Consider the following 25241-nt stretch of genomic DNA (forward strand, 5'->3'; position numbering starts at 1 on the left):
ATTGGGTTCTGGCAGCTTTTTATAAAACATTCTTCCCTCACCACTCCTTACCAATCCCTTGCAAAGAGGTGCACATCATTTTTTTTTTAGTTGAAAGGAAGGGAAAGGAGATAAAATTAATTCAATAAATGGTACCAGCAGAGCAAGCACTTGCTCATCTTCAGGGGTCCCCATGAGCTGACACCTTGACATCGTTGCTTTGGGTGATGCTTAGCTGATGAGATGAGGGGTTTCAGTGGGCCTTTCCAACAGCACCTCGCTAGAGGCTGGATCAGAAGAAAATCCAGATTCTTTTCGCCTCTCAGTACAGCTGCGGCCCCCATGGTGTGAGGAACATTCCCAGAGAAGAGACGCAGGAGAGGCTGAGGATGAAGAGCAGGTGGAGGGAAACGTCCTCAGAGCAGTCCCAGGCTTTGCTTGGTCTCTGTCCATGGTACTGCCTCAAAGACACTTTGTCCATAGCTTATTCTTTGGCTGCCTTGGGCATCCACAGCTTCCTCAGGCATACACCACACTGACATGACCTCCTCCAGGTAGGCATAAAGAGATTGAATAGATAGAGATTGAATATTGAGAGAAAACCATGTGGAATGATCCACCAGTATTGGAATAGAGTGGGTTGGTCTTTGGTGTCTTTTCATTTTTCCTCTTAGTTTTGTACTGATTCCCCTTACTAAGTGGGCTATATAAACTGGAAAGTACTAGTCCTACCGAGGTGTTTGTATTTTATCAGATGACCCATGAACACTGAAAATAGTGTTAGGTTCAATACGTACATATAAGCATGCATACATATGTATTTACATAGATAGATTAAAAAAAAAAAAAAAGCTCTAGCCAGGTGAGGAAGAAATTTGGGGAAGGTGGAGGAAGTTTCCAATATTTTTCAATTTCTAATATGTATTCATTTGTCCAGGAGTGAGCCTCCTGCTAAGACCATAATCATGTTATAAATGCTGAGTAAATGCTAGCAAGTATTGATCTTGCTGTTAAGACAGTCCTCTCCTCAAGGCAATCAGAGCCTTTTGAGGCAAAGTGTTCCAAAGACAATGTCATCAATCGAAACTTGGAGCCATATTAGAAAGGGCGGCCAGGAAGGGCAGGACATGCTCCCACGATCACAAATGTGCTCCAGCCAAGAACTGGCCATTTCTCTAAAAATGTAAAACTTTCTTAAGGTAGGAGTCCCATATTCCTCAGCCAACTTGTTATAATCCTAAAGGTCCAACAGTGCTTGCTTTGTTGCATACCTAGGCTAATGCATGGTGCAAACCTAAGCTAATATGTTGGATACCTAGGCTGATAGGTTGAATATCTAGGCTGATGTATGACATACCTGGGCTGATATGTTGTATACTGAGGTTGATATATAGGATAGCAAGGCTGATATATTCCATACCTAGGCTGGTATGTTGGATTCCTAGAACTGGGTCTCCTTGCTACCCCTATAGATACCTACTGAGGAATTTTTTCCTTTTGCTGTTAATGCTTTGACCTGAAAGAAAGATTCTTCATCATGGAATGCCCAGGCCACAAAGATGAAGAGGGTGCTGACTTCAACAATCAGAGCAAGCAATTAATTAAATATTCTAGAAATATATTAACTTTGCTTCTTTGATTGTTTTTTTTTTTTTTTTTTTTTTGAGACAAAGTCTCGTTCTATTGCCTGGGTAGAGCGCGGTAGCGTCATCTTAGCTCACTGCATCCAACTCCTGGGCTCAAGTGATCCTCCTGCCTCAGCCTCCAAGTAGTTGGGTGCGTGCCACCATGCCAGGCTAATTTTTCTAGTTTTGGTAGAGACAGGGTTTCCCTCTTGCTCAGGCTGATCTTGAACTCCTGACCTCAAGTGATCCCCCCACCTTGGCCTTCTAGAGTTCTAGGATTACCGGTGTGAGCTACCACTCCTGGCCTGCTTGGTTCACTGTGGTAATAGTAGCCCCAGACAATCCTACATTTAAGAGAAGATCCAGGGGAACAGTTTAGATCTTGGAAAATATTAATAGAGTTAGAGTAAATTAGGTTTGGCAAGATTCATGCTCTTGAATTATTTCAACACTGTTTTCCACCTTCTCTCTCTCAGTGACCTCCCCTCCCTTGAGGTTCACTTTTGCCCATTTTATTCTCCTTCCTTTTTTCGTCTCTTCTCCTATTTAACTACACACCTGTGTCCCATAGTCCCTGTTATGCATACAGGACCTTCTCAGTTTGAAAGAGCTTCGTCTCCATTCTGTCCCCTACTCCGCTGCCCCAAAATGCAGTCCCTGACATAACTCAGAGCTGCCTAAACACTGAGATCCTTACTCCTATTTTAAATTCGGATCACAGCATCTAGTTTTTCAATCCTCCAACTCCCTTAGGCTTTTGAAAAATGCTTTTTCTCTTCGCTGCATTCTATAGAACCTCGACACTTTCTTTATAACAACACATTTCTCTCTCTGCTTCAATGAAATGCCTTCTTCTCTCTCACTTTCCCCTTCCTGAATTGTGTCACTCCTCTCCTCACCCAGATTCCTGGCCCTTCACTAAATTATCTTCCAGTCTATTCTCTTCTTTCTATATAATCTTTCATTTGATAGTAACACCGGCCTTTGTGGCTTCAACCACTACTCCTGTGTGTTAATATATATTTCCCAAATTCATTACTTGGCCTTGACCACTGTACTACTTAGGTCTACATTTCTAATCTATTTCTGGAAATTTGAGGTGCATGGCTATTCTGCCAGATTCTTGAATTTCTCATATACAGAATCTGTTAAAATAAATTCCGGCTGGCCTGGTGATTACCCTTCTCATCTTTACGGCTTTCCACTGTTGCCTGAATAATCTGGATTAAAGTCACTTGTCACTCAAAAGCCTTTCTTGTTAAAATTGTTTAACATAAAAGTCAAATTTCTTATTCTTCCAATAAACATTTATAATAATTTTTATAATAATAATCATATTCTTCTAAACATATTTCCCTTTTTTTCATTCATGTTAAATGCCAGTTAAATTAAAAATAGAAGAGCTACCTGATGATGGTCCTGGCATTCATTTGATGATATCCAAGTTCCATGCAGTTGCTTCTGCCTTCTGCCTGCCTGGGTCACCTGCTTCTAACTGTGGCCTCATTGCAAAAGCTCATTCCATCCACTGAGCTTTCTCTGAAAACAACAGTAAACTCTACAGGCTGTGTGTAATTTTAATAGAACATACTACTTTCAACTTTATTCTCAACTCAGACATGTGCATCTTATTTTCTTCATCATGGCAGTCTCAAAGGCAGTACACCTAATTTGTCTTTATTTTCCCCTTAATGTTTTGTCATAGTAAGGCCATGACAAATTTTGATTGAATCAAATTAAATAGTGACTGATAACTGTAGAGTTCACGATTTCTGGTGCTCTTCGTTCCTTCTTGTAGAGCCAGCCTTCCAGGTGGTATAATTTATTAATCGTGTGAAGAATTTCTTTGAGTATTTCTAATACTGCAGATCTGATGAAGATGAATTCTCAGATTTTTTTTTTTTTTCTGTCTGAAGGCATTTATTTCATCTTGATTTTTGAAAGTTATTTTTCTGGGTACAGAATTACAGGCTAATTTTTTTTTTCTTTCAGTACTTGAAAAATCTTACATCATTGGTTTCTATTTTTTCTTATGAGGTATCAGCCATGATCTTAATCACTTTTCTTTTTTATGCAACATACCTTTTCTTGGCCACTCTTAAGATTTTTTTCTTTACTGTCTTTTTAGCACTTTGATAATAATGTGCCCAGGTATAGTTTCCTTTATATTTATCATTCTTGAGGTTTGATGCATTGCTTGGACCTGTGGTTTGATGTCTTTTATCACTTTTGGAAAATTCTTGACTATAATCTTTTTAAATATTTTTCATCTCAATATCTTTCTTTCTGGGACTCAAATGATACACACATTCTGTTTGTAACACAGATGTTATAGGGTTGTGTGCTTATTCAAAACCAATTGCAGTAAAGGCTGTATCAACTATATAGCATAGAATGGCTTTGGGAAGGTGTGAACCGCTGTGTCCAAGGTAGGCTCTCTAATCATCACTGTCAAAAACATCTAGTTTATGGAATAGCTACTTGTTTAATCTCCGTTTTACCCACTACGATTTAAACTCTGTGGAAGTAGGGGATTTATGTCTTGATTATGGTCTATCCTCAAACTCTAGAACTCTGTGTAGCTCACCTACTAATTATTCGTTGAAGGATTAGTGGTGAGAAGGAAAGCAAGGATAAAATTTATTTACCATTTACTCTTGGAAAGGAGGCTCTTAAAAGGTAAGTATTCATAAAACTCTTCAAACAATTTATAATACTGGAAAATTATTGAATTGCAAAAGTAGATTGGCGTGTTAAAGAAATTTGAAATAGTTTAGTGAAAAATAGAATATTTTGTACTAATTAGGCTTAATCAGTTGTAATATTAATAGAATCATAGGATTTCATAGCTGGATTTCTGACTACTTTAGATAATTCTTATGAGTGGAATCTTATAGTGTTTGTTCTTTTGTGACTGGCTTATTGCATTTTACTTAGCATAATGTGCTCAAGATTCATCCATGTTGTAGCATATGACAAGATTTCCATACATACACACACACAGTTTTCTTTATCCATTCATCTGTTGATTGACATTTTGGTTGCTTCTACCTCTTGACTACTGTGGTGTGCATATCCTTTTAAGTTTGATGTACTCTCTTTGTCTATTTTTGTTTTTGTTTCCTAGGATTTTGCTGTCATATCAAAAACATCATTTCCAAATACAATATCATGGAGCTTTTCCACTATGTTTTTTTCTAGAAGTTTAATATATCCCCATTTCTTAAGGGTCAGTTTTGGAGATTTAATTTGATCCTTTGATTGGGCCATGTTTTTGTATTTCTTTGTATGCCTTGTTATCTGTTTTGGGACTTTAGCATTTGAAAAATCAGTTACCTCTCCCAGTCTTTATAGTCTAATTTTCTACAGAAAGGACATTCACCAATCAGCCTGGCCAGAGATTCTGGAGACCTCTGAAGCCTTTTCTGGGGATACATCCTCTCTGGACTTGTACACTTAATGTAATTGAAAAAAATGTTAGTTTCTACTTAGAAGTGCTCCCTGATGTTTGTCTCTGGCACTGCAGCTTCTTTGGTGTAGGAAGCTAGGTACTGTGCTTTCCCTAACGTGGTATAGCAGACTCCACAGGTAGACCAAGCCATGTTTATTGCCTTTGTTCTCAGAGAGCAGCGACCTGCCACCCTGTTCCTGTCAGCACTTAAATTTAGAGAAGGGAGAAACCAGCTCTTTGGGAAGCCTCCCAAAATGCCAGAAAGTTGAAAATATTCTACTCTTCTCTTTCCCTCCTGGGAGAGAAGCTGGGAATTTTCTCTTGAACTCACCATGTTGTACTGGGGGAGGCACTCTGGCAAGTGAGTGCCATGAATTTTCCTACTGGGCTTCTATGTGGTTGGCTTTGCACTGGCCAGGAAACTCTTAAATGCACTTTGGATTTCTCACAATGGCAATTGGTCTGTGCAGTGTGGTTCAGTTGGTGACTTCATGCGGGAAATAGGGGCTGGGGCTTCCTACTTCGCCATCTTACTGATGTCACTCTGTTACATGTCAGTCATCTACAATGAGATCTGTCAAATACTAAGGCCTCTCATATCATCCTCAATCTCATTGTTGAAAGGTATAATGCAGTTAGCCTTTCAAATACACTGTGGACTAAAAGCTGTGCTGGTCAATATTCCCAGCCAGATAGTAGAAGGGAGAAGGTAGTAATATGAAGGGAGTTGTTAAAAACTTATCTTTCCTGTTATAACTAATAAAACTCATGGTTGGAGGGAGAACTTACTTTAGACATTCAGTTGACAGATGGAGAAAATGAGCCCCAACAAATTTAAATTATTTTCTCAAGGTCATATGGTAAATACAGAGTCAAATTTGTGCTGTTATAAGACTTGGCAGATGCCTTCTTCAATTCTCTTGTATTTTTACCATCAAGCTCTTTCAAGAGGTGGAAATTTAGATATGAGCTTTTGAGCACCTACTCATCAGAACTCTGAAGGATTTGTGGTTCTGAACTTCAATACCAGTGTTTTTTATTCTTTTGAGAATATGAATTATCAAGCTTCCTTAGTAGTAAATATTTATATGAAGGTACAGAAATACAGAATGTCACTTTTTACCTCCTTCCATGATACTTGTCATATCTGACCCACAGTGAGATGATGAAAACTTCATCTTGATCTTTGTAACCTCACTGGCCTCCTTGAGAGCACATATAATATTTAAAGGATGACTAGGAAAGGATGAGGGCTTTAGAGCTGACATCCATAGTTCTGAGATTAGTGGAGTTGGGATTCTCTGTAAATGCTATATTCATGGGTCTCAACCAAGTTAATTGGCTAAATAGGACCTTAACAGATCTGAAATGGGACCTATAATAGTGACATCATCATCTCAGGGCTCCAACACTAAACTCCGTCAAACACTTTTGCATGGATTCAGTGGGTTGGCAAAACTGTAATACTGACCATGTTTGCTTATCCTATGTACTTTGTACCTAAATTCCTCCACCTACTTGCCATAAACCTAGTATTCTTCAAGTTAGAAGAATTTGAAAACACATCTTAACTGAGATGTTAGGGATAGATTTAATACAAGCCTCAGAGACACAGTATTTGCATTTTAAAAAGAGCCTAGAAAGATTATTTATGATGATAATTATAATTATGATGATAATAGCAATAAAATTATACTAATAAATTCCCACTGAGGTCTTTGTTCCCCAGAATCTTTTTAAGCCTCACTCCCAAGCAGAAAACTCCAGGAGGCTGAGGGTGGAACCCTGGATTCTCTGCTCTGGTGAGGCTACAGAATCCTGGGTAAGTCACCTGCTCACTCATATTTAACTTCCTCTTCATAAAATGGGAACAAGGGTGGTATTACATACTGATTAGACCCCAAATGCTTATTACAGTGCCGTTTAGTAAATGCTGCAATTGCTTTGTCTGTGAGAGTGAGCAAAGGGAGGGAAGGCGGTACTGAGGGGAGAGTTGGTGGTGGGCTGTGGGGACCACCCTACCTAATGTATCATATTTCCCGGTGGGACCCTTAGCTTGGGCAAAGGCTGAGAGCCTCACATTTGAGGGGCTGACCACAGATGGGCCTCCATTCCCCACCTATGTCCCCAGAGGCAGGGAAGATTGGAAGGGAGGCTCCCAGCTATTTGGAAGAGCCCTTTATGCCTCAGGGACATGAGAGTTGATATTATTTATTCATCTTCTTAAAATTCATTTGCTGATGTTTAAATATTTCTATCACATTTAATCTTTTTATGAATGAAATAGAAATGTAAGTGACTAGGATGACTTTTAAAAATGTAAGTATTATTGGAAAGGCAGCAAATGCAATATTTTGGTATTATTTTCTACATCTAATTCTGGAGGCCCTAACAGAAAATTTACTGAACATCTACTGCTTACTGCACAAGAGTCCACCCCCCCCAACCTGCATCAGGCATTAGGTTCTGTTATCAGCCCTTCTGACATGTAGGGGGACTGAGGCACAGAAATGTGAAGAACATTTTCAAGATTAAAGAACCGAGGAGAGACCGGGCCACTCTGCACAGCCGGGCAGCACGCTCCATGGCTGTGCCGCCTCACTCAGCTTGGCTGATCAGAATTCCTTGGGGTCTCCATCCTCATCCCTGCTGCTGCCGGCCTGGGCAGTGTATCAAGGATTTCCTTCCAAGGATGGCTGTGGACGCCTGGGCTCTCCCTGCCCCATGGTTCTGTCCCTGTCAACACCTACTGACCCCATAGCCCATCTGTTCTAATCTGTGTTTCTGACATTGTCTATTTCTTGCCTGTTTATAGATAAATATACATGGTTTTATTTCCTATCCCAAAGCCACTCTCAGCTTTTTCTTCTCCAGGGAGGTAATGTAGTTTCCTCCCCAACAGATGATCATATTCAGGAGTATCCGTGTCTCGGTTCTTTTATCAGTTCTTAGCCCACTTGACTACCTGGGTCAGCCCCTAGTTGTCATCATGTTCTGGAGGATGCTTCAAAATTATTCTTTTTCAGAAATAAGACCTACTGTTTGATAGATCATTAAGGTGACCATAGTTCATTATAGTCTATCGTATATTTCAAAAATAGCTAGAAGAGAATAGTTCAAATGTTTCTAGCACAAGGAAAAGACTAATAATATTCCAGGTGGTGGATATCCTAATTACACTGATTTCATCTTTACAAAGTATAAGGACATATTAAATTATCACATGTACTCTGAAAACACACATCTATTATGTATCAATAAAAAATACAGTTAAAAAAAGAAGAAAAATATTATTCTTCATGTTACAACTGGCAAGCTCATGTGAACATTTAACACGTAAAGTCCAAGTAATTGCAATAGCTTTACAACTGTAATTTTTAGAAACTGTAGTTTTGCAACATTCAGTGTGTTGGACGCTGTGGGAATGGGTGAAGGGGAATTACACTCACCTTGCCTTTCAGGGACAAGCTCTTCCCATACGGGGTGCTCCTAACCTAAAAACAGAAAGTGACCTCATAATACAGAGACACAGAGAAAGGCAATACATCTTTCCTTCTCTGTTACTATATGCAAAATGAATTTTCCTAAAAGTCCCCCGTGGCTTACTAGAAATTTGTGTGAGAACTATCTTTCATAAGAGGCATTAGTGAAAAGACTCAACTCAAGAAAAACGAAATGACTATTGTAGTGGTACTTGTAGCGCTTGAGGCCTGCCAGGTGTACACGCTGGGTGTTCCTTCCGTGTGAAGCTGTAGCCTCCTTCCTTAGGGGATGGATTCCTGCTCTTGTGCCTTCCCCAGAGGAAAACTGCAGACCCAGTGGTCCACGAATCCACGCTGAGCTGAGCACAGTTCCTCAATATGTCTGTTTTCTATGGACTTTTTTATTCTCTCTCCAATTTTTCTAAAGTAAATCATGCCAAGCATAAGTCCATGGTTTTAGAGAGAAACTTCTGGGGGTTTTGAGAAGCTGGCTTGGTATAGCTTCCCATTTTACTTGGGAAAAGGTAGGAAGCTATCTGAAATCAGGTCATTCAGGCTGCCTAGAACCTTGTTAAGAGTGAGGGCCCGTGCTGACCCATTTTACAAGGACACGACTTACTTGACTTATTAAATAACACCAGTGCCCACCTCAGGAGGCCCAGGACCAGAAAAAGGTCCACCAAACCTAGGAAAGCAAAAGACTTTTGTGAAGATTTAAATACCTCCAAACTGGAAAGTAGTAAAATGACGGAAGGTTATGCAGAACATTTCTATTAAATATTATGTCTTATTCAGGGCTGGCATTTTAAGCACCCATTCATGATACCTGAATGGGGCCCCTTAACTAATTACTTCCTGGGCATTGTGGAAACAAAATTGATTTTTTTCACAAGAAGGGCTGAGGTTTGTTTAACAGGAACCTTGTACTATTAAAGGTGATTTTAGATGTCAGGTCTCAAAGAAATTGATGTCAGAAACTTTCTACAGTTAAAATATGTTTTATTCACTTTTTACCATGACGGAATTCCTTGAGTGCCCACAACGAAGATGACGAAGAATCTCTTCAGCTCCAGTGTCTAAATGGCATCCTGGCCAGCCAGGGTCAGCGTGTCAAGGCCACTGACAGGGTCTTTCCCGCCGGGGCTGTTTCCTCAGCTCCTCACTGACAGAGCTCACATAGTCCACCCGGCTCCCCTCAGCTGTGCGTTCTAGGATGGGGAAGACCACAGGAGGGTGGAGGAAAATAACCAGCGCGTATCTGCTTTGGTTTTGTGACAGAGCACTGTAGTCCCCATATTCCCCGTAGGGCCACACAGATCTGTCAGGGGAGCACAGGCGGTCGTTCGGTGACTATCCGGACTCGCCCAGCGCATCTTTGCAGGGTTCACTCATGCTGTACCGTGGACACATTTATCACGCTTCTCCCATGTACTAATTCTGAAGCTTTAGGAAATAATAACATCCAGATTGGTGAGGTAGAATTCAAACAAAGAGTTGCAGTGTGAAAATCCATTTTGAACCAAGTGTGTGGGCCCCAGTTCCATCAGCTCCTCTTTATGCTCTCGCAGTGGAATCTGCACCCTTTCACTCAGGAACCCCGGCCCCTGGCTTTTCTACCTCTATGTAAGTCCTTAGCTTTCGCCCGGCTACCCAGGGCTTAATCTTCTTTTTATTATGGTAAAATACACATAACATAAAATTTACTGTCTGAACCTTTTTTTGTTTCTTGAGACAGTATCTTGCTCTGTTGCCCAGGCTGGAAGTGCAGTGGCGTCATCATAGCTCACTGCAGCCTCAAGAAACTCCTGGGCTTAAGCAATCCTCCTGCCTCAGCCTCCCAAGTAGCTGGGACTACAGGCATGCACCACCACACCTGGCTGATTTTAAAAATATTTTGTAGAGACAGGGTCTCGCTATGTTGCCCAGGCTGGTCTCAAACTCCTGACCTTAAGCAATTCGCCCACCTTGGCCTCCCAAAATGCTGGGATTACAGGCATGATTACAGGGCATGGCCATCTGAACCATTTTTAAGTGTACAGTTCAGTGGCAGTAAGAATATTCATATCGTTTTGCTACCATCACCACCATCCGTCATCAGAACTCTTTCACCTTGCAAAGCTGAAACTCTGTACCCATTAAACACTAACACCCTATTTCCACCTCCCCCAGCCTTTGGCAACCTTCATTCTGCTTTCCGTATCTATGAATTTGCCTACTCTGGGTACCTAATATTAGTGGAATCATACAGTATTTGCCTTATTGTGACTGCATTATTTCACTTAGCATAATGTACTCAAGGTTCATCCATGTTGTAGCATGTGTCAGAATTTCCTTCCTTTTTAAGTAAAAATAATATTTCATTGTATGGATATCACATTTTATTTATCTGTTGATCTGTTGATGGACACTTGAGTTTTTTCCCATCTTTTGGCTATTATGAATAATACTGATAGGAACATGGGTGTATAAATATCTGTTTGAGTCCCTGACTTTAATTCTTTTGGGTATATACCCAGAAGTGGAATTGCCGGGTCATACAGTAATTCTATTTTTAACATTTTGAGGAACCACCATACTGTTTTCCACTGTGGCTGTATCATTTTCTTTCCTACCAACAGTACACAAGGATTCTAATTTCTGTACATCCTGGCCTACATCTGTTTTTTGGGGTTTTTTCTTTTGTTTGTTTGTTTGTTTGTTTTGTTGTAGTTGTTTTGGTTTGCTTGCTTAGTTTAATACTAGCCATCCTGATGGGTGTGAGGTGGTATCCCATGGTTTTGATTTGCATTTCCCTAATGACTAATGCTGTTGAGCATTTTTTCATGTGATTATTGTACATTTGAGTATCTTTTTGGGGGAAATGTCTATTTTAAGTTCTTTGCCCATTTAAATCAGATTGTTTTTCTTATTGTTGAGTTGTAGATGTACTTTGCATATTCTGGATATTAACCACTTATTACATATATGATTTGCAAATGTTTTCTCCCATTCCATGAGCTGCCTTTTCACTTTGTTGTGCTGTTTATGCAACGAAGTTTTTAATTTTGATGTGGTCAAATTTGTCTATTTTTCTTTTGGTGCCTGTGCATTTGGTGTTATATTCAGGAAATCGTTGCCAAATCCAATGTCATGAAGTTTTTCCTCTGTGTTTTCTTCTGATAGTTTTTTAGTCTTACATTTTATATCTAGATCTTTAATCCATTTTGAATTAGTTTTTGTATATGATGGAAGGTAAGGGTCCAGCATCATTCTTTTGCATGTGGATATCCAGTTTTCCCAGCACCATTTGTGGAAAAGACTATCCTATTTCCCATTGAATGGTCTTGACATCCTTGATGAAGATCATTTGTCAGGGCTTAATCTTGAGTCTTGAATTATAAACCTTGAACCTCCTATGACCAGTCTCTTTCTTGAGTGCCCCTGTCAAAGCCACTTTCCTAAATGCTTCATTTATGTTAGCATGACTCTACTTAAAAGAGCATCAACTGAAAACAGTTCATTTCCTGAGCTTTTGTGAGTGTGTGTGTGGGGGGGCGGGGGTGGTTATTCCAAACTCCTTTCTCATAAACCCTTCATTGCACTATTGTGTGTTAATAAAGCTTTATGTCTATAGGTCCTTTAGATTTAATGAGATAAAAAGCTCTGGAAGCCTAAAGTCTAATAAATACTGTGAAACAATCAAAAAGTCTCTTGCAAAAAGTAGGTTCTCAACTGACTGACTCAACAAAGCCTTTTATATGGCATAATCACAGGTTATGTAGTATTTGGAGACAGAACACTTGCTGAATCCAATTAAGGTGAAGAAAGATGATACTTAATTTTCACAGTAGTTAGCAAAGCTACATTTAAAATGAAGAATATTCCTTTTATGAAATTTAGGCACTATATACATAGTGCATAGAATTGTGTTGGGGCATTTTCCAAAATGCCAACAGCTCTTTGGAGCTCACATGATCTGATTGTGCTGACAGATGTTAGAGGAGTTGACTCAAATTCATAATCATTATTTTCATTTCATGGAGGTCTGGAAATCATTGCCCAGGGGACAGACCACTGAATATGCAATTTTACAAGAGCCTGAGAGCTCAGAGATGCCACTCATAGTTCCAAAGTGGAGTGCAGAGGTCCATTTGTGAATGTCCCGTTATTTAGCAAATCTGAAGGAGGCACATTGAAATAATTGCCTATACAAACACTCATGTTTCCATGGAAACAATTTGTTTCATGTGGAATGGTTCAGGAGTCTAGTTCATATTCCTCTCTGGGTAGAAATATTCTGAAATTGGCTCTGTTCTCTCCTTTGTCAGTCAATGACTGCTGAGTGACGGGCACATCCCTCCTTTCAGAGGACATCGCCCCTGACTCAGAGGTCTGCCGACTTGGCAGTCTGAGTACCCATCTCGTTCAGTTCCATTGCTGCCAAGGAAAGAAAACCGGTTTTCTTTAAAGCCAACAAGCCAATTAAACCTCTGATGCACAATGTTAGATATCATGACCTCTGATTATATAAATTTTATACCCTCATAATTGAAACAGTAATTCTTTGACTTACTAAAATTTTATTATTTTTGAGTTATAGGATTTTAACTCTGTGATATATGTGTGCATATGTGTCTTTAAGTGATACTCCTATAATAAACTATATTTCTTATTTTATTTTTTGTTGTATAAACTCACTAGAACTTTGCTCTGGGTTGCTTTGCTTTGGAATGATAGTTACACAGCTATGTGGTTGATAAATAACTTGGTACATCACTGACATTGCTCATCTCTTCTGTTTATCTTTCCAGCAAAACTTGGACATTAAACCACTTATTCAATGTCTTGAATTTATCTCCTATCTTTGCCATAAAATCAGCTTAACTGATATTACAGAATATCTTTATACTCATCTATCACTGGAAACTTGCAATGTATAATTTTTCCATTTTCCTAGACCTTAATAAATACAAGCAAGAATCTGTCATCCTTTGAGAATTTTAAAAAGTAAGGCCAGCATGGTTCAGATTGTAACTACAAGACAGGTCTCTAGGAAAAACCCACCCTTATGTATTTCCAACATATCCTTGAGATGTTAATGCGTGTGTCATCAGGACGTTGAATAGTGCACTCTGCTGTCTCTCTCTGGCACAAAGTATTAACATAAATGTATTTTTCTCCACAGTAAAACCGACCGTAATTGACGTTGACATTTATGTTAACAGCATCGGGCCTGTGTCATCAATAAACATGGTAAGAAGCTATTTTATTTTCTGATCTTATGGCTATTGTACCCATTGTTGTTCGCCTTCTCATTGTGCACTTCTGTTTGAAATTTATCATGCAGGTTTAAAACTCACAATTGAATTTTTAACATCTGTAGTATTTATTGGTGGTTTAGGTATTGCAACTGATAAAAAAAAAAAAAAAAAAAAAAATTCAAGAAGTAGAGGTGGTGACCTGAGCAGTTTTTGGACTTTTAGTTCCTTCTTTCAAGATCTAAGAGAGCTGCCTTTTGGTGTTTCTCAAGAAAGGATTTGAGATAACACAGGGTATATTTTTGTCTTCAGTTTGGACTTTGAGGGTAAATAAACTTTTTTTCTTTTCCTTTTCACAAGAGAAGGTACAGGATCAAATATATGTGTTTTCCCTGAGTTGGGCATTTCCACAGACTTATAAGCAAATTGAGATCAAGAACTAATGCAAAAGAAGCTCTTCCCTGTGAAAACGTTCTGGGCTATGAAGCAAGTATTGAGGTGTTGGAATACCGTAGGGTGAGAGCTCTTGGCCTGGGCTGCAGACCATGGTGCACTTACCTTCGAGGTGCACATAAGACCCTGAAGCAGGTCTTGCCTTTGCAAACCTAAGCAATGTCAGGATCTCCCGCATGCCGGGCCCTGCCTGTGATCACTGCTTCACATTTGCTCCTGAATTTGGGAGACATGTGAGGCTGAGGGTGGGGAATTGCCAAAATGCTGACTTAAATGCATTCTTTTCATTGCAGTGTTCTGTGGATGGAAATAACCCCTCCAAAATTAGTAGCGAAATCATTTCTTTTCATTGCCAGATTTAAAAAGTGTTCTTTTCTCTGGTGATATAAGGGTTCCATGTAGGGGTAAAGTTATATTTATGGGTGATTCACATAAAAAAAATCTCCATGTCATCCCTAAACTAGAGCAAAGAAGGGAAATGAATAAATAAAGGAGAATTACTTCATATAACCTATGGGCTGCAGATGGTTGTGTATTAAAATCATATTTTGAATATAGTCTTATCTTTTCTTGATATGTCATTATTCAATTGACTGCATAAAGAGAGGGTCATCTTTTCTTAATGTCTTTGTTTCTTGTTCTGGAATTTTATTTTTTTACATTTGTTCCACAACACTTTATACAGCACCTTTATGTCTAACACAAATTTATGTCTAACCCTAAAAGTGCAAGTGCCTCCATGGATATATGATTACAAAATTATTTTAGGAGCAGGTTCTTGCATTTGCATATCTAGGGATTTTCTTGAACTCCTTGTGACTTTGAGATTTACTTTGTGCTCAGTGTTAAGCTTTGTTATTAGAATTGATGGGAATTTCTGTTTGGAAATCACAATCTGCAGAGGAGGAGGCTAAGTAAGGGACAGTCACCCTCAGGGTGATAAAGACTCTACTAAAGGTAGGTGCTGACCCTTGGAAAGTTGGCAGGGCTGGAATAGACTGCTCCACTGAGGTCATCGCTATCTGAACTTGACCCGTAGGCAGGAGTTGGCCAGGTGGGACACACCGTGAAGGCCCTCAGTAAAAGACAGGGTGACAGGGTGTGTTATGCAGCTGGGGGATGGGGCATTGACGTGCCAAGGAAGGGGTCCTCTGGGGGGCACCCTGGACCTGTCAGGATGGAGACCCAGAAGCCGCGGTGAAAAGTTGGGCATCTTGGGTTTGTCCAAAACAGATCCTTGCATTTGGGAAGTGTGATAGCCCTCTTCTGTCTGAGGTACATGCAGGTCATGGTTCATGGGATTAGTTCAAATCCAGTAAGATCTCTAGTCAGACCCCCTTTCTCCTCTTAAAAGATGGTCTGAGGCATTGTAAACTCTCTATCGCCAAAGAAAAGTACCTGAGCTTCGGTGTCCTGTACACCCTGAGGCAGATACGGCAGGTTACCAGTGTTAGATATTTAACACAGAGATGGTTCAGTTGGCCTCCTCATTAAAAGCAAAATTGCCCTAAATATCTTGAAACTTCATTTAGTCAATTTTTTTCCTGTCTAGGGTGTATCTGTACTACAGTGAAAGGGGGATCAATAGATGTGGTTGCCTGTTACTTTGTGCCTGTGAAGCAGCTGTCTAGGCCACAGTGCACAAGCTGAACGGCAGCAAACGCTTTACTCTGGAGATGGTGACATGTTTATAGTCAGTTCTCGGCAGAGCTAAATTGTCTAGACCATTCGCATGTCTAAGTCTATTAGGAAGAAACAATATGCTACTAACCTACCTGAGCTCAGCAAAGCACACAGAGTAGTCAAGGTTTGTTTAAGAAATTTACTCAGATGCATGTTTAAATATTGAATTCCTGTGTTCTCCTTAGGTGGGTTGCTCTCTCTCTCTCTCTGTTCATTCATAAATATTTGTCACACAACTAAGGCCAGTCACTGTGCAGAACGTAGGAAGACAGGAATGCAGTCCTGCTTTGAAGAAGCAGATCCATAAAAAACTGGATGCCAGAGAGAAGTGAGAGTCCTTGCTGAACAGCCCCAAGGAGGGGGATCTGGCTGGCCTCCTGGGGCAGGGGCCTCCAGGCTGGGAGGATGAGTGTTTCTCACCTTTGCACTCAGAACACATTGCTGCTGGGAAGTCAGAATGACAAAGGGCTTCTCCTCACGCTGCTGAGCACATCACACACACCCACTCTATCTATGAAGTCAAGGTACACTGTTTATTTATTTTTTTATTTTATCTTTTATTTCAGCATTTTATGGGGGTACAAACGTTTAGGTTACATATATTACGTTTGCCCCATCCAAGTCAGAGCTTCAAGCGAGTCCATCCCCCAGGTGGTGCACACCACACACATTAGGTGTGAATATGCCCATCCCCTCCTCCCCCCTCCCATCTACAGGACACCCGGTGAATGTTATTACTATATGTGCACATAAATGCTGACCAGTTAATACCAATTTGATGGTGAGTACATTTGATGGTGCTTGTTTTTCCATTCTTGTGATACTCTGCATTGTAGAATGGGCTCCAGCTCTATCCAGCATAATACAAGAGGTGCTGTATCACCATTGTGTTTTGTGGCTGAGTAGAACTCCATGGTATACGTATACCACATTTTATTAATCCACTCATGGATTGATGGGCACTTGAGTTGTTTCCACATCTTTGCAATTGTGAATTGTGCTGCTGTAAACATTCAAGTGCAGATGTCTTTTTTATAGAATGTCTTCTTTTTCTTTGAGTAGATGCCCAGTAATGGGATTGCTGGATCAAATGGTAGTTCTACTTTTAGCTTTTTGAGGTATCTCTGTATTACTTGCCATAGGGGTTGTACTAGTTTGCAGTCTCACTAGCAGTGTATGAGAGTTCCTATCTCTAGGCATCCATGCCAACATTTATCATATTGGAGCTTTTTGATAAAAGCCATTTTCACTGGAGATAAGTGATTTCTCATTGTGGTTTTGATTTGAATTTCAAGGGGAACAGTTTAAAAGAAGGTAAAGTGCTTAAAAGTGAAATGTGCAACTTACAAAAATAAAAGCAATTTATTTAATAAAAATAGAGAACTGACTATGTAAGTGGGTATTGAGATTGAGTTACCAATAAAAAAAATGTGAGAGAGAGTAAACCAATCAAATTAAAGACTATATTATGAGAAAAAGCACAATTTAGAGATGTGAACAGAATTTAAGGATGTAGGTTTTTATTGGGGCTTTGATCATAAAGGTAAAGCCTGATAAAATGATGTCCTTTTTCCAAATAGCCATTTAACCATCAATGAAATAGGGAAAGCAATGACTGTTCTTATTCCTCCTCCTCTCCCTCCCTCCCTCCCCCATACTTTCTGCTTTTTATTGATGTTATTAATATTGAAGATTCAGCTTTGGACATTCCTCCTGCTAAATGAAAATGAAGTAGCATTTCAGTCTATTGTTTAATAGATTAAGTTTGTCTTATTTATCCTGGAGCTGTTTGTAGTTTTTCTAGTTATTGAGGAGATTAGAAATGGTTCAAGTGGGACCAGGAGAATATTTATTTACATAAAGCTCTCAGAACATCCTCTGTCTTTGTTATTGCAATGAACCTAAATGTGTACAGTTCCTCATAGAAACTGCGTGGTTTGTTTCCAGACCAGGGAAGCTGTGTGCAGGAAAGCCTGTGAATTTATTTTTGAGAATATCTACTTATACAGCCTTTTAGGAAAGCAAGGAGGGAAACTTATGCACTGATACTTATTTTATTCTATTGACCTCACCTTATTGAGTCTTCAGAAGATGATAGTGGAGAAGATATTGTTGTTTCCGTTAATTTGTGTTCAGTGAGCAGTAGCTCACTGAGATCCCAGAGCAAGTTTCTAAGTGCGTCTGCTTGGCAGTGAAGCCCAGGCTTTGTTTCCCAGCCAAAGGGGAAATACAGTTACTCTGTATACCTGTAGGGCCACAGCTCTAACTTGGAACTTGAGATGAAAAGGGCTCAGCGTGAGTCTAGTGTTAGGATTGCTTTTCTTTTTTAAAAAATAAATCAATAGACGTTATTTTCTGAGCAGTTTTAGGTTTACAGAAAAAATGAGCAAAAGGTGCAGAGTTCCCATATACTCCCCACCTCTACCTCACACACACTTTCTCCTATTATTAATACCTTGCATTGCTGTGGTACATTTGTTACAATACGGGAAACTTCCTTAACACATTACCCCCCAAAGCCTATACTATGGGTTTGGACAAATGTATAATGTCATGTGTCCACTGTGATAGTATCACACAAAGCAGTTTCGCTGCCCTAAAAATTCTCTGTGCTCTTCCTATTCATCCCTTCTTAGCCCAACCTTTGGCAACCACTGATATTTTTACTGTTTCCACAGTTTTGCTTTTTACAGAATGTCATATGGTTCAAATTATACAGTATGTAGCCTTTTAAGATTGGCTCCTTTTTCTTTATTTTTAAGAGTACTGGTACTATGCACCTGAGGAAATCCAAGACATGTAGTGAGTCAGCGTAATATAACTGCAGTGTGATTGTGTGCTACCCGGGAATTAATGAGATGGCAGTATAGCTCATGGGGACAGGTTCAACATTGCCAGAATATGCTCCATTGTATGATACATAACCTAAAAATGTAAAACCAGTAGAATGACTTGCTGCCAAGGGGGTCATAAGAGAAAACCTGAGGCCTCTCAACTTCCTCTCTGATCCATTCCACTTGTGGCTGAAGTCAAGCAATCAAGTCCCGATCAATTTCATTCCAAAAAGGTTGATCATTACTGGAGGAAGATCTATTGCTTGTGGAACTTTTTGGAAGCATCTAAGTTCAGGAAAGTCCAAAAGAAGTGACAGCTTAAATACCATGGTGTCACCCTTGCTTGGGTTTTCTTTGCGTTTATCCTGCTTAAGGTTCATAGAAGTTTTTGCATCTGTAGTTTGATACCCTTCATCAGTGTTTGAAAAAAGGTAGCCATTGTTTCTTAAAATACTGCTTCAGCACCATTCTCTCTCTCTTCATGTTCTAGGACTCCAGTCATGGGAAGGTTACACATTTCTCCCAGGTCCCATTTGTCCGTTATGCTGTGTTGTTCTTTCCTTCCTTTTGTGCTCCGTGCTTCACCAGTTGAAAACTTTCAGACCTGTCTTTCATCATGTTAAGTCACTCCTCATCTGTGTTCTGTGATCTGGTAAAGTCATCTATTGAGTTCTTGATTTCAGTTACTGCATTTTTCAATTCTAAAATTAGATTCTTTCTAATAGATGTCATTTCCCTGGTTAGATTCTTCATCTTGCAATCTATTTTCTTGGACACATTAATTATGCAATCTGTGCTGCAATATCTGGGCCATCTCTGGTTCCATTTCTATTGTCCATTTTATTGCTTGGTTCCATTTCTCGGTATGCCTGGCAATTTTGACTGTGTGTAAAAATTTATAGAGGCTTTGAGTGATTTTTTTCCTTGCCTCTCTGGAGGTCTGAGCTGTCATGGGGTTGGTCTGCAATCTTGCTGAGGCTCAGGTGGGCTATGCTTCCCCCTACTCTTGTGTATAGCTCCTCAGAAGTCCTGACTGAAGGCCAGAAATGCTTTGACACCACAGCATGGCTGAAAATTAAGATATTCTTTTTAGCCATTCTTATAGTCACATTTTAACTTCTTACTCTGTGCAGTCTAGTCAGTAAATGAGGGGAAAACCAGTATTGGTTGGTTTACTTCTCTGTCATTTGTTTTCTCTGAAATCTTGACCCCTCCTATTTTGACTTCTTGGCTGTCCCCAACTTTTTTTTTTTTTTTGCCTCAGACTCTGCTGGGTTTTCATTCTCTCTTAGCTCTCCTTTGTGCCCTGCCAGCAAGAGACAAGTTCTGGGGGGAAGTGGCATGCAGGAAATGTGGTTTACCATGGTGAGCCTGCAGCCTCTGTTTTTGGCTTCATCAAATGGATTTTTGAAATTTGTATTTTATCTAGCTTTTTCTATTTGCTATTAGTGAGAGTATTGGTCTACTACAAGCTATCCCAATATAGCTATGCAGTTTGGGTTTGAAAATTTAAATTTGTATGAAGTAAAGTCTGACTCTGGATAGTTAGTAAGGAATTAAGTTGGAACAAAGAATCGAGCCCAATGAAACGTTATGGGGAGATTTTTTGTTTTTTGCTTGCTTTGATAACCTCCAAAACTACCTTCAGGTTTGTGAACAAGAGAGAATTTTCTAGGATCCAGTGTTACCAGTTTTCCCCAATAAATAACGAACCTTTGAAGGAAACTGAAGGGAGTTAATTGTATATTTCTTTTAGCAATGTGAGGTTTAGGGGAACAAAGCACATGGCTATCATCAGTTGTTTAAGAGGATGATCTTACATGTAGTTTTAATATTCTTTTAAGAAATGAAAAAATAATATGTTTACACATTAAGCTTGCATTTTGAGAGTTGATTCATCACTAGAAGGAAAGCCCTTCCAGGCTAATCACAATAGAAGTAATAATATTTAAGTTATATCTATTAGTAAATAAGTTAATAGAATACACTGTAGGAGCCACATGAGGCATGTGGGAGTGATCTCTCAAACTTAAAAAAATCTCCAGGAATAAGGAAGATGATGACATTTAAAGGCTTTTGAACCTGAGATCCTCTGAGTCTCAGCCTGTGGCAGGTGCACATGAGCCCCAGACCAAGGCTCAGATGTCTTTGTGATCACTCATCTTCCCCTAGAGTCCAGTCCACAGGCCTTGGTAGATACTTGTCCAATGAATGAATGAATAAAACATTGTCTTTACCTCTGCCTCTCCACATACACACCCATCAGTACATCCTCACACGTGAACATGCACTCTGCTTACCTATACACTTTGCTATGTCTTTAGATCACGATATCCTTAGTTAATGGATAGACTTCTCTTGCTGCAATAGAATTAGTTAACACTTATTCAGTGCTTCTGCTATTTCAAGAATTTAATCCTGATGTTAGACCTATGAGGCCATTGTTGTTACTGCCCAAGCTCATGGGTAATGGAGCTATGACTTAGGAGGCTTGTGTCAGATTGGAAAGGCCCTCTACCTGGAGGATGAAAGAGCCACCACTCACACTTCTCCATACCCAAAAGAGCAAGGGGATCAGTGTGGGCCATGCTAAAAAGCACATCTTAAGTGTAAAACCTGTGGATTTTAAACTTACACTGCATGTCCTCTTTTCTTTGCCCTTTTGGTGTCCTAGAACTTCTCACCATTTTATACAAAATGTCATGAGAGATGCCTCCTGATAGGATGGGACATTCATGTCCATTGTGGGAATGAATGGGAACTCTTCAGTGATTTAAGGACACAGAGATATCTGTAATCGCAATAAAACATCTGACCTTTGTTAGCAGTCACTAACTTCTTCAAATGTATGAAAAGCTTCTTATTTTTCTTTTCATCTTGAACTTTCCCACTTTTATTGGATATTTCACAATTGATATTCATCATTCTTCTCAGTATGAGCTACATTATGTAACTCTGAAAATAGCACCTTCTTTATGTTGCATAAAATACCTTTTCCTGAAAGGTAGGGCTGTCGGATTAGGACTCCCCATTAAAGCATCTGAAGAAACCCTCCCATCTCTCCTTGACAGGTTTCCTGCAACCCTTTGCACAGGCCCAGCTTGCCTGCAGGAGGGGGGCTGCATGTCTTTGCTGTGGCTGTTGTGTGCGTGGGTGGTGGGCTTGGGGCATGTAAGAATGGGTGTGGGGCGAGGCATCAGTGCAGGAGGTGAGACACCACGACAGGGTGCTAAGGGAGATTGGTAACCTGCATCTTTCAGAGAAATCCCCTGGTAGCCTTGTGAAAGATGACAGGGGCTGGCAAGACTGAGTTAGGCAGACACATTAGGAATTATGAAATTCTGGGGTGAGAAGTGGTGAGTTCTGAGTCTGAACAGTTGCAGTGGGCTATAGGGGATGGTGTGTAGTTGAGAAAAGTAACTTCTACAACGTGATTGAATGCATGTGGGTATTAAGGAATGGGAGAAGTCAAGGGTGACTCACGTCCTAATGGCATTTGTTGATCCAGTAAATATTACTGTGCACCTGCTGTGGGAAAATGCTGGACCAGGTCATGGGAACACAGCAGTGATGAGGACAGATAAGGACAAGGCATTCATGGGACTCAATTCTGTAGGTTAAGACAGTGAATAAACAAACATGCACACTGTTAATTCAAATTGTGGACAGTTCTATGAAGACACTAAACACATGGGTGTGACCACCCCATGAAAATTTCCTGATATGGGACCTGGGCAGGGAAGCAGGGTGGAGAGAGCTTGGGAATGAGAGCTCACAGGTGCCAGATCACAGGGGGCTTTGCAGACCATGGGGAGGAAGTGTTTGCATTTTATTCTGGATTCAGCAAGATGCCTATGAAAGGTACTAAACAGGTGAATTGTGTAATATGGTTTACCTTCAAAAAGAATGCTGAGTTAGGGTGCATGCAGTGGCTCATGCTTGTAATCCTAATGCTTTGGGAGGCTGAGGCAGGAGGATCACTTAAGGCCTGGAATTTGAGACCAGCCTGGACAACAAAGCAAGATCCCGTTTCTAAAAATATAAATAAATAGATTAGCCAGCATGGTGGTGCATGCCTGTGTTCCCACCTACTCAGGAGGCCAAGGTGGAAAGATCGCTTGAGCTCAGGAGTTTGAGGCTGCAGTAAGCTATGATTGCACCACTGCACTCCAGCCTGGGTGACAGAGTGAGACCCTGTCTCTAAAAGCAATAAAAAAAGGAATGCTCTTCCCTGATTATGCAAAGGTTCGACAGGCCAGCCTCCCTCTCCCACCCGCTGCCCATTTCCTTGGAGGCAGTGGACTATATCTATTAATCCTGTCAGTGGAGCCTTTTAGGTTAAAATACGTCTGTCACAAAATTTGTATGTTAAAGTCCTACCCCCAATACTTTAGAATGTGACTTTATTTGGAATTAGGGTCATTACAGATGTAATTCATTAAGTTAAGATGAGGTAACACTGGAGTAGGGTGGGGCGCTGATCCAATATGACCAGGGTCCTTATAAAAAGGGAAGATTTAGAGACAGACACACACACAGGGAGAACATCATGTGAACCAGGAAGGCAGAGATTAGGGCGATGTGTCTACAAGCTGTGGAACACTGAAGATTGCCAGCAAACCACTAGAAGTAGGGGAAAGACCCGGAGCAGATTCTCCCTCAGGGCCCTTGGAAGGACCAGCCCTGATGACACCTTGATCTTGGACCTCCAGCCTCCAAGTGTGACAGTAAATGTCTGTGGTGCTTCAATATGGCAGCCCCAGCACTAACACAGGGCCCTTCCTATTAATATCTTCTGCAGGTCTGTTCACCTGTAGAAGAGGGCTGCTTTCCACATGTCTCTGCCTTGCTGCTTGCCTCGGAGGCTGGATCTCACTTCAACCTTTACTCCCTTCTCAGGACTCAGGGGTCCAGCCCGGCTCTGACTCACAGGTGCCCTGGGACAGCCTGCAGCACCCCTATTTGTACTCCTGCTTAGCAATGTAATTTTCCCAGGCAGGTTCTGGTTCATATTATGTCACTCGCCTCAGAGCAGCCCTCTCTCTGTCCATTCAGGCTGCTATAACAAAATACCCTAGACTGCGTAATTTGTAAATAATAGAAACTTACTGCTCACTGTCCTAGGGGCTGGGAAGTCCCAGATCAAGGCACCAGCAGGGACAGCGTCTGGTGAGGGCTGTTCTCTGCTTCCTGGTTGTTACCTTCCAAGTGCCCTGTTGTGGTGCAAGGGGTGTGAATAGGAAGGGCAACTCTCCTTCATGCCTATGAGGCCCCTCAACTGTGGTGTCCTGTTCCAATGTCCTGTCACTCCCCACACCTAGACATTCTTTTGTGGCAATGGGATCCAAGGCCAAGGGGTCCTGTGAGTTTCTCAGCTCTCTGGTCCAGCAGCAGGCCTGGTGCTGCTCACTGCTCTTTCTTCACACTGGCTAATCCTGGATACTGCCGGTGTCACCGGGTCCCTGCATTAGGGTTGGCAGAAAGGCCTGAAAAGCAGGAAAAGCTGCACAAATCATGTCGATAACAGAATCAACCAACCTCATGGGAGCCTGGGGGGCCACGTGGGCCATGTGGTGTGGCCACTCGGGAGTGTGGGGAGCTCTGCCTCAAAAGGGGAAAGGGCAGAGGGCAGGGGGCACGTGCAGCAGGGGGATGGAGAATGTCAGAAAGGCCTGAGCTCAGCCGTGGGAATGTCGGCACATGGGCAGGGAAGAGTGAGGAAAGAGTGATCAGAGGGGAGAAAGAGTGACAGGTGCGGACATCCTCTTCCTCCCATGTGAAGCATGAGAGGACATGTGCTCGTAGTGAGGTTGTGGCCTTCAGGGAGGAGGCTGTGCCCTTACAGAACAGTGGGGCTGGGGTTACGCACACTCTTGCACTCACGGTTCACTCGGGGCTGATGCGTTCACACTCCCGACGCTTTCTCCCTGTCCTCCTCCTGCCTTCCCTTCTGCTCCTTTGGGACTCGCTCCTGAAGTTACTTGCTTGGTTTGCATCTTTAATTTTTTCTGCTCTCTTTTCTTGCTCCTGTTGTGTTTAGCTTGGACTCCTTCATGGTTTCCTAGTCAGCTTTCCGGTGCACAGTGCTCTTTCTCTCCCACAAGCTCTGCACACGGGCCGCAGTAGCCCTGCTGGACCTGAGCTCCCTGCATGGCCCCCGGGCGGAGCTCGCAGGCTCCCAGCCCAGCACCGCGCCTCCCTGGCACCGGCCAGGCTCACAGACGCGCAGCGCCTCCCGCAGGCCGAGCCAACACCTTTCCCAGGTGCTCTCACCTGTGCCACACCTTTCCTCGGCCTGCTTTCCTCCTGGAAGGGCTGTCAAGTTTCCTTCGTAGGAAAATTACGTTCCCTCTTCAAGGCTGCCAGAGGACACACCCACCACCACTGTTCAGTTGAGTCCTTCTGTCAACTACTTGTAAAATTAAAACAAAAATGAAAATCCCTCAGTTCTGTCACTCAGGTGGTCCTTCCTTAAATCCTCGTAGGCCGAATGTCTC

The 25241-nt window shown here is 41.2% G+C and overlaps 1 protein-coding gene across 1 annotated transcript in view; it reads left to right on the forward strand.

Annotated features, from left to right (window-relative positions):
- The window catches only part of GABRG3 (gamma-aminobutyric acid type A receptor subunit gamma3), a 445447-nt gene that overhangs the window by 27117 nt on the left and 393089 nt on the right, over positions 1–25241 (forward strand). Inside the window, exon 3 of the mRNA XM_069466710.1 lies at positions 13702–13769. Coding sequence (XP_069322811.1) covers positions 13702–13769 — 68 coding nt within the window. The remainder of the gene's footprint in view (positions 1–13701; positions 13770–25241) is intronic.

Source organism: Eulemur rufifrons, chromosome 3 (assembly GCF_041146395.1).
Source record: "Eulemur rufifrons isolate Redbay chromosome 3, OSU_ERuf_1, whole genome shotgun sequence".
Taxonomy (NCBI): domain Eukaryota; kingdom Metazoa; phylum Chordata; class Mammalia; order Primates; family Lemuridae; genus Eulemur; species Eulemur rufifrons.